The sequence below is a fragment of the Nansenia antarctica genome (assembly GCF_963989245.1).
Source record: "Nansenia antarctica genome assembly, chromosome: 10".
NCBI classification, from domain to species: domain Eukaryota; kingdom Metazoa; phylum Chordata; class Actinopteri; order Argentiniformes; family Microstomatidae; genus Nansenia; species Nansenia antarctica.
The window spans coordinates 8,259,350-8,269,425 of NC_137680.1; the positions used below are offsets into that span (position 1 = coordinate 8,259,350).

The following is a 10,076-nucleotide window of genomic DNA, read 5'->3' on the forward strand; positions in this document are numbered from 1 at the left end:
TTTCACAAATCAAGAAGGAGAGGCAAAACATGTTGTTTTCAAATAGGTTCCAGATCATGTGATTGTTTTTGCTTTTTCCAGGGGGAAGAGTCCGTCTCAGGCAGAAACCAGCTTCCTCAACAAGTGCAAATGGTTGGAGCTCTATGGAGTAGACATGCACTTTGTCAAGGTGTGTGTGTGCGCGCGTATGCGTGTGTGTGTAATCAGTCTCTTGTGTGTGTGTGTGTGTGTGTGTGTGTGTGTAATCAATCCTTGGTGTGTGTGTCTCTTCTCAGGGCAGGGATGGAGGGGAGTACGCTCTGGGTCTCACTCCCACTGGCATCCTGGTTTTTGAGGGACCCGCCAAGATTGGCCTCTTCTTCTGGTAATTATACGATCCCCTGTTTCACTTTCAGACGTTCACTCTCACTCAGCTGAGTCTGACAGAAAAAAACAGGACACTTTCCAACAATAGAATGATATGAGTGTGTCTTAGGCCTAAGATCACCCGTCTGGACTTCAAGAAGAGTAGCCTCACTCTGGTGGTGGTGGAGGACGATGATCAGGTTAGCAACACACACACACACACACACACACACACACACAAAACCTGATTAGCTGTGAGGATGTTGACCTGATTGGCCCTCTCTGTGTTTAGGGGCGGGAGCAGGAGCATACGTTTGTGTTCCAGTTGGCCAGCTCCAAGACCTGCAAACACCTGTGGAAGTGTGCTGTGGAGAGCCACGCCTTCTTCCGGCTACGCCAGCCCGCCACGGGGAATACCAACCGCAGCGACTTCACCCGCCTCGGATCACGCTTCAGATTTAGGTAGGGAGGAAGGCCCTGACCAACTTCCAGGTGACACCTGTACCTCCCCTATAGAGTGCACTACTTTTGAGCGTTGTTGAGTAATAGGGGCGTAGTTTGAGTCAAATGCAAGTGCCAATGTGGCTCTTGTCATAAAAGGTGCACTAGTATATTGGGAATAGGGCGTCGTTTTAAATGTCGACCGCTGTAACTATGGTTACAGTGTGTCTATGGTTACACAGATCTGTTCCTATGGTTACCCAAATCTGCCACCATGTTCTTTATTTACATGTCAAACCACTTCAGATGTGACACATGTGAGCCAGCACACACACTTGATTCTATGGTTATTGTGAACATCGTGTCCAATAAAGACACGCCGTCATGTGCTACTGTTGCATAAGGTAATGACCACCCCCCCCCTCTCTCTCTCTCTCTCTCTCTCTCTTTCTTTCCCTCTCTCTGTCTGTCTCTCTCCCTCTTCTCTCTCTCCCTGTCTGTCTCTGTCTCTGTCTCTGTCTCTGTCTCTTTTCTCTCTCTCTCTCTCTCTGTCTCTCTCTCTCTCTGTCTCTCCCTCTTCTCTCTCTCTCTCTCTCTCTCTTCTCTCTCTCTCTGTCTCTCTCTCTGTCTCTCCCTCTTCTCTCTCTCTCTCTCTCTCTCTCTCTCTCTGTCTCTCTCTCTCAGTGGTAAGACAGAGTATCAGGCCACTCATGGAGGTAGACTGAGGAGGGCCAGCACGTTTGAGAGAAGACCCAGCAAGAGATACCCCTCCCGCACACACTCACTGGGCAAGGGTGGGTCACCTCTACACCCATACACTACACCCCTACACTCAGTACCCTGATGTCCTTCCTACCATCCTACAGTATACACCACAGCCCCACGCCCCTATACCCCTCCCGCTCTCACTCATTGGGCAAGGTTCGGGTCTCCCCCCCCCCCCCCCCCCCCCCCTCTACACACTGCATAATGAATCCCGTAGGCTAAATAGGAAAATCGATGTTTATTCACACAGTTTGTCATACCACAACACACTACACCTCACCCCACCCCCCAAACCACACTGGTAAGTGGAACGTGTGGGTGTCCCTCTGGGGGATGCTGCACCAGGGTTGTTTTCAACCTGGGTTGTTTTCATCCGAATGGCTGTGTACGTTTCCGTGGACAACAGAGTCAAAATAGACCCGAGTCCTAAACCTTCGCCACAAGCTGCACGCGAGGCCGCGCTGCTCACCGAACCGGTCTAGAATGTGTCTTAAGCCCAATGCACACGGCGTGCGATTCTGTCGCACCGCGAATTCGATTCCATTGTTTTGAATGAGACAATGCACACACGCCCTAACCCAATGCAACATTCGATTCTCAATTCACACCATCGAAGTGTGTGGGTGTGAATGGAGAATCGAATGTTGTCGTGCGACAATATCGCATCGCACGCCGTGTGCATTGTCTCATTCAAAACAATGGAATCGAATTTGCGCACGCCGTGTGCATTGTCTCATTCAAAACAATGGAATCGAATTTGCGGTGCGACAAAATCGCACGCCGTGTGCATTGGGCTACAGAGACCACTGTGGTCTAGAATGTGTCATAGAGACCTACTGTGGCAGCGATGCAGTTGACAGGCGCCTTGATAACGGAGACGCGACGATGTCCAGTGTGGTTTGGGGCGTCAGGCTGCACCTGGTCCTTGACAAGGAAGGGTTAGGGTTAGGCAATAAACACACCTATCAGGCTTAGCTGACCTTACTCTGTGTCTCTTTGTGTGTCTCTCTCTCTCTCTCTCTCTCTCTCTCTCTCTCTCTCTCTCTCTCTCTCTCTCTCTCTTTGTGTCCACAGCCAAACCCTCTCCAGCGAAACCACTGCACTTAAGGTAAATGTGTGAGCGCACGCGAGAGGGCACGCTCTCCCAAGCAAACACGTGTGATGTATTTTTCATAAGTGGTTGTGAAATGAGCAACGTTTCTATGGCTAATGGGGGTACAGTATTGTTAATGAGTCACATGTTTATTGTGCTAAATGGTAAGAGCTGTATGTAAATGTGGCCTTCATGTAGTTGTGTTGTTGTTGTATTCACAGCACTCACACCAGCCCTGACCACAGCTTGCATCCAGTAAGATACCCACCCCCCTCTTAATATTTTCAAAATGATTGATGACTATTTTTTTTTCTGTAATCTGCAATTAATCTCAACTAAATGTTATTTTTTCGGTCTCTTTTTTACCCCTCCTCCTCACAGTACCAGCGTAACATCCCCATTGGTCATGAGCCCTGGCACCCGCCCCACCCGACCCTCTCAGCCCCGGTCTACCTACAGCACTCAGGACACACGTCCCCTCACAGGTAAGAGCCCCCCTGCTCGAGGTATGTCATGTCTGTGGAGCTGAATCAGTATGACACCTAGCGTATCTGAGAGCTAGCTGAATCAGTATTACACCTAGCGTATCTGAGAGCTAGCTGAATCAGTATGACACCTAGCGTATCTGAGAGCAAGCTCTTCCCTCTCTCTCTATGCCAGATGGTTCCCTCCTGTCTCTGTTTTCATCTCCATGTCACCTGTGGTCCTCACTGTCTGAGTGTCGGCATAATGTGTGTGTGTGTGTGTGTGTGTGTGTGTGTGTGTGTGTGTGTGTTCTCCCATCTCCCTGTCATGTCCAGTACCTCTGGCGTAGCTGTGAGGTCAGAGCCATGTCATCGGTCCGTGCCAGAGCGGACCAGCGGAGCATTCCCAGGATCCATCAGTGTGGTGTACAGAGACAAGGTCATGACGGCACTGTGACCACTGACCTTGGACCCCTGTCCCAAACCAGCCCCTCTCCTGACCCCTGGGCTCTACACACACACAGACAGACACACACACACACACACACAGACACAGACACACACACACAGACAGACACACACACACAGACACACACACACAGACACACACACACACACACACACACACACACAGACACACACACACACAGACACACACACACACACAGACACAGACACACACACACACACAGACACACACACACACACAGACAGACACACACACACACACACACACAGACACACACACACAGACACACACACACAGACACACAGACACAGACACAGACACACACACACAGACACACACACACACAGACACACACACACAGACACACACACACACACACACACAGACACACACACAGACACACACAGACACACACACACAGACACACACAGACACACACACACACACACACACAGACACACACAGACACAGACAGACACACACACAGACACACACACAGACACACACACAGACACACACACACACACACAGACACACACACACAGACACACACACACACACACACACACACACACACACACACACACACACAGACACACACACACAGACACACACACAGAGACACACACACACACACACACACAGACACACACACACACACACACAGAGACGTATGATGGAAACCTCTGAGGACACAGAGAAGGTTTGGTACTGGAGGCAGATTGAGGTTCTAGTGATGGACTCATGGACCCAAAGACATCTTCGTCATTGTCATCACCATCATCATCGTTATCATCAACATGGGTGTGCGTGCGTGTGTGATTCTCACCATCACCGTCTGGAGAGAGTGAGAGAAAGACTTGCAACAGAGAGAGAGAGAGAGAGATCTCTCACTGGATAGGACTCATGTTTAATGATCCTTACCTTCTTTGTCTATAATATGATTGTTGTTGACGTTATGCTTTAATTTTGTCTGAATGTATCAAAGTCCTCAAATTTGTCATGGGAAAAAAATTCTCTTACCTGCTTCAACAAATGATGTCTTATCTCATTGGCAGATAAATATGCCACTATCCAAATGATTTTAGAGCAAGCCAGATAACTTTGCAGGTAAAATGAAATTGTCTTAAAACTGAATGTAAATGTTACAGTTTTATTGTGTCCAGTGTGAAGTAGCTGCTTTACCAATGATGTCTGATGTCTCACTCCTGCACACAAGCTGGGTTAGGGGAACAAGCTGCTTTATGCACCGGTATCATTTTGGAAAAAAGTACTTACTGAAATTTCATGAGCGATATATGCAGTAAAATATGATGTCATGTGCAAGTTGACTAGAATCTTCATTGTTGTGTTTGTGTAATCCCGAACGGTGTTCATGTAGGATATACACTTTTTTTTGTTTATGAATGAGAGGTTATGAACGTGCTTAATCAAACTACCACAGATCAATAGGATGTCCTGGATGTACGCCAGCTGATGTCAGGTGACCTTTTGTTTACGTATCGTGTGTTATCGTGATGCTGACTGAGTCTGAAGGTTCCTGCATATTGCCTTTAATGTTTACTCCAATCACAGCAAGCCTTAGTGTCGTTGCCATTTACTACCTTGACCAATAAACAGAGTTTAAACTGCTTCAGCTTTTTACATGTCGATTTTATGTTGAATGGACAAAACATTGCAGATTATTACTTCATGTCAATACTGAAGCAGGGTGAGACAAAACTTGAGTTTGAAAAGAGACAGAATCCATCCACGAACCACATTTGAATAAACTGTAGATCTAAGATCTCCAATTAACACTGAATGTGTCAGTTCCCCAATGGAAGATTTCATCTTACACTCCATCAAGAAGAATGAGGCTCCAGTGATGAGGAGGTAGAGAAAGAGTCTGTGTATTCTCGTCATCTAGTTTGGGCAGCCTGGTTGAGTGTGTGTGTGTATGTGTGTGTGTGTGTATATGTATGTATGTGTGTGTGTGCGTGTCCTCAGTTTTCCTCTAAGTGGGTCTGTTCCTGGTGCTGAGCAGCAGTTCAGTGTTGAGGAGAACGAGACGCCGTACGCTGGAAAAATCCACCACCATCACCGCTGCCATACACACTACGACAGCCAGGAGGCGCTCTATCCTTCACACACCAAGAGCAGTGAGTACACTCACACACACACACACAAACATACCAAGAGTGTGGCCTCCGTGTAATAGGCTAACTGTGTGTGTGTGTGTGTGTGTGTGTGTGTGTGTGTGTGTTAGAACACAGAATCCCTCCCTGTCCTGTAGACGCTCTGGAGTCAGACAGTGACACCTCCCCCTGGCCCTCACTCCGCATGAACATGGACAACAAGGTGAGAGTCCGAAAGTACTTTATTTCTACTTTTCTGTTTCGTTTCCACAACAACATCCCTGTCTCGGTCCCTCTCTATCTCTCTGTCCCTCAGGCGGAGGAGAAACAGCTGTCTGAGAAGTCTCTGCACCCCCCCTCCTCTCCCCCTGGCCCCCCCGACCACCTCAAGTGTAACATCCTCAAAGCCCAGATCGAGGCAGCTTTCAGAGTGAGCACTGGCCCTTTGGCCCTTTAACCCTTAACTCTTACACTTTACCTCTAAACACACTAACACTACATCCTAGGCCCCTAAACCCCTAGCCCCTAAGCCCAACACAAGTCTCAACTCCTACACCCCTAACACTGAACCCAAACCCTAACCCTCTTTGGATAAAAGCATCATCAGCTAAATGGCATATATTGTTATTATATATTATTATTATATATTATTATTATTATTATATTGTGTTGGAGCTAACTCTCTTCTCCTTCTCCTGATGAAGGATGCCCCTCTGACGCCCAGAGGGAAGGCATCCAGTCAGGAGCTCAACGACAGGTCAGTTGTGTGTGTGTGTGTGTGTGTGTGTGTGTGTGTGTGTGTGTGTGTGTGTGTGTGTGTGTGAGTGCGTGCGTGCGTGCGTGCGTGCGTGCGTGCGTGCGTGCGTGCGTGTGGGGGGGTAAAGGGAGGGGGAGGGGGAGAGATTCCCCTAATCCCAAAACAGTATAATACTGTCAGTATAGCTCAAACATGACCTCTGATGGGCAAATGTGGAATTGTCACCAAATACTGATCTTCCCAGATCTCCACTAGTGCCTTGTAGGTGGGGGCTAGTGGTCAATGTGTGTGTGTGTGTCGGTAGTAGATGGTACTGAATGTGTACATTACTCTGCCATAGATGGAGTGTACTTGATGGTGTGTACTTGTTTCTCAGGTATCAGAGCTCCTCTCAGGACTCGGCCTCCTCCAGTCTGACAACAGAGAAGCTGTCCCTCCACTCTGACCACAAGCCGACCATGGACAGACCGCCTAACTCCAATTCCAACCGCAGGAGGAGACTGGTCCGCCAGTTCAGTTTGTATGTATCGTCCACCCCAGACAAGTGATTAAATTGCAGTCTACCAGTTCAATTACATTTATCAGCAGTCAAAGTTGTTATGAAATCAATGCTGCAAAGAGTATCTGAAGTGAAGCTGACTCTGTCTTAACACTTGTGTTGTGTGTTGTGGCTGAATGCTATCCTGTGATTGGTCTCCAGTAACCATGAGGATGAAGATAATCTCCCAGAAGCCCTTGCAGCGATCTCGTCACAGAGTGCAGGGAAGACTGGGTCCAACAGCTCACTGGACAAACAGATACATCCATCCATATACCCACAGGTAACACACACACACACACACACACACACACACACACACACACACACACACACACACACACCATCCTCTGAATGCACTGATAACCTTATTTGTATAGTGCCTCATATATAGTTGCCTCACTCATTACTGTACATTCATGGGTGTGACATTTGTCCACTTAGCTCAGAGTCATATAGTTTCTCAATAAACAGCAGTTGTGAAATTGTGAAACTGTTAAGTGTGTGTGGGCGTTGGTGCATTTGTATATACTGTATATTGCAGATGGATTTACCAATGCTGGAGCTGGCTAGTCCGTGCTGTTCCTCCTCCTCTCCTTCCCCTCACCTCTCCCCCGCCTTCTACAACAGCTCAATCCCACACCTGGTCCCCTACATTGCTGCCCACACAGACAGGTAACACACACACACACACACACACACACCAACAGATAACACACACACACACACACCAACAGATAACACACACACACACACAGACAAGTAACGCATTCTGTAAGCTTCAGACACATCAAACACCTCACGTCTGAATTATTTTCTTTTCTCATGTCATTAACATCATTGAATACTGTATTATGTATTGTGTGTGTTTAGTGGGGAGGAAATTAAGCTGGACAGAGAGAAGATTCTCAGGGCTCTATTAATGACGGAGCTCTGAGACCTTGCCCCTGTGACATCATCACCCTGCGCCGCGGTCTGGTCTGAGTGGAGCTGCTGGACTAGTCTGACCTTCACTGGTTGCACTCAGCATTTGTACATTTGCATAATGCATTCAGCATTTGTTGTATATGTTTGCATAAAACTGCTTTGCTTAATTGTGTTATTTTACAAGGAACCCGATTTATACCCACAGCATCCTACCCTGTAATACATCATGCACTATGAGCTTCAAGGGAGTCAGATAGATAGACATGGCAGGCAAGCAGAGAGAGATTGAAAGACAGGTGATAAGTGAGTGATGAATGCTGTAATATTGGGCTTATTGTAATATCCGTTTTTTTTATTTTTTTTTATTTAACCTTTATTTATACAGGTAAAAAACACATTGAGCCCCAAGGGCTCATTTTCAAGTGTGACCTGTTCACAGGCATACAACATCCACCACAAACAAATACAATACAAAACCTGGCCTACATAGTCTAAAACTAAACTAAAACTACATAGTCTAAAACTAAAACTAGTCTAAAATAGTCTAAGATAATCTAAAACTAAACTAAAACTACAAAACCTAAAACTAGACAGCTAAAGAGCAAGGGACAGGGAGGGGTCAGTAATGGGCAAAAGGGAGGGTCAACTCGCACTGTATGTCTCTCAGCAAGAGCTTGAAACTGGAGAGAGGGATCAGCTGAGACAGTTTCAGACTCTGCTGTAAAGAATTCCAAGAGGAAGGGGCTGCAAATGAGAACGCCCTTTTGCCTTTCATGATCCGGACCAAGTTTGTGGTTGCATTCAGTCAGTGGATTAATTTCAATCACATCAACACAACAATTGGGAAATTGCTAAATTACCAGACTGAAGTATTGATTCAATGAAACACATACAATTTGTTCTGTTGGGGTTCTCGCTGTTGAAATGATCAGATTCTCTCCCGCCGGGACCATATATAATGTAAGTCGCTTATAAGCGTCAGCTAAATGGCATATATCAAATATAAAACTAAAGATCTCTCCTCCTCCTCCTGGGTACAGAGCTGCAGTCCCAGCTCTCTCCAGTAGATGGAGGCAGAGCCACACACTGCTGCAGTTAAACGCACCCTCGCATACATGCACACATACATACATACACACACACACACACACACACACACACACACACACACACGCACGCACATCAGATAGAAGAATATCTCAAAACTTCCTTTGAAGAAGTAGTTAATGGCAACTTCTACCAAGATCTGTGACAGTTATGATACATTGGGTTGGGTTTGATGTGGCACATCACTGGTTTGAATATTAGATTGATCAATACTCATATCATGGTCATTACTTCCTCTACTTACTCATCTAAACCAGTTTATAATTGATGTAGACTATGTTCTGCCTGTCTGTTTCACCCTAATAAAGACAACTTTGACAAATGTTTTGTGGTGTCTCTCTGCTCTCTTCTCTGACATGGGAATGTGGGGCCTCACCCTGCCCCTAAGGAACTGTTGTTACAATATTACTAATTCACCTTCTGACGCACGCACACACACACACACACACACACAGAAATTCTGCATGAGTGAGTCAGGCTAGATTGAACACACCACTCTATCCACCGAAGTTGTCTTGTGGGTGTGTTGTATGTTGTGTGTGCGCTGCTGCTGATATAGTGAAGCAGCAGGATCAGGCTGGGTGTGTTTTGTGGTGTGAGCCACTACAGGATTGGGTGGGGTTGAGGTGGTGTTGTGTTACACAATGCCAGGTCTACCCTAAGGGGGTCCTACTGCTTTTTGTCTCTCTTCCTCTCTCCTCATCCCCCCCTCTCCAGGATTTCTCTTGCTTCGTTCCAGAAAAGACTATCCTGGCAGAATAATGTCTCTAATGTTTCTGCATGACAATGATCTCTGCTCACAATGGGAGTGTGTATATACTAAGGTGTGTGTATATTAAGGTGTGTGTATGAGAGAAAGAGGCATAGTCTCTGTACAGTGGGAGTTCCTAATGTTCCTCCTCCAGCCCCTTTCGTCACCAGCAGATCCAACCTGACAGTATGTGTGTGTGTGTGTGTCTAAAACCCACAAACAACCGATTATTATTTCACATGTTCTGTTTATTAGTCTCAGCATTGGTCACAGCAGAATACCCTGAGCAGGAAGCTATGACA

At 46.7% G+C, this 10,076-nt stretch overlaps 1 protein-coding gene across 1 annotated transcript in view; it reads left to right on the plus strand.

Moving 5' to 3' along the window:
- epb41l4b (erythrocyte membrane protein band 4.1 like 4B) overlaps nucleotides 1-7,926 on the plus strand; it is a gene marked incomplete at its 3' end in the record, with an annotated part of 17,451 nt that extends 9,525 nt beyond the window's left edge. The window contains exons 8-23 of the mRNA XM_080540125.1: nucleotides 82-169; nucleotides 276-364; nucleotides 476-545; nucleotides 638-807; nucleotides 1,471-1,580; nucleotides 2,626-2,659; nucleotides 2,866-2,899; nucleotides 3,026-3,129; nucleotides 5,567-5,718; nucleotides 5,826-5,917; nucleotides 6,011-6,124; nucleotides 6,399-6,451; nucleotides 6,828-6,971; nucleotides 7,152-7,272; nucleotides 7,534-7,664; nucleotides 7,863-7,926. Coding sequence (XP_080396251.1) covers nucleotides 82-169; nucleotides 276-364; nucleotides 476-545; nucleotides 638-807; nucleotides 1,471-1,580; nucleotides 2,626-2,659; nucleotides 2,866-2,899; nucleotides 3,026-3,129; nucleotides 5,567-5,718; nucleotides 5,826-5,917; nucleotides 6,011-6,124; nucleotides 6,399-6,451; nucleotides 6,828-6,971; nucleotides 7,152-7,272; nucleotides 7,534-7,664; nucleotides 7,863-7,926 — 1,570 coding nt within the window. The remainder of the gene's footprint in view (nucleotides 1-81; nucleotides 170-275; nucleotides 365-475; nucleotides 546-637; nucleotides 808-1,470; nucleotides 1,581-2,625; nucleotides 2,660-2,865; nucleotides 2,900-3,025; nucleotides 3,130-5,566; nucleotides 5,719-5,825; nucleotides 5,918-6,010; nucleotides 6,125-6,398; nucleotides 6,452-6,827; nucleotides 6,972-7,151; nucleotides 7,273-7,533; nucleotides 7,665-7,862) is intronic.
- Between the last annotated feature and the right edge of the window lie 2,150 nt (nucleotides 7,927-10,076).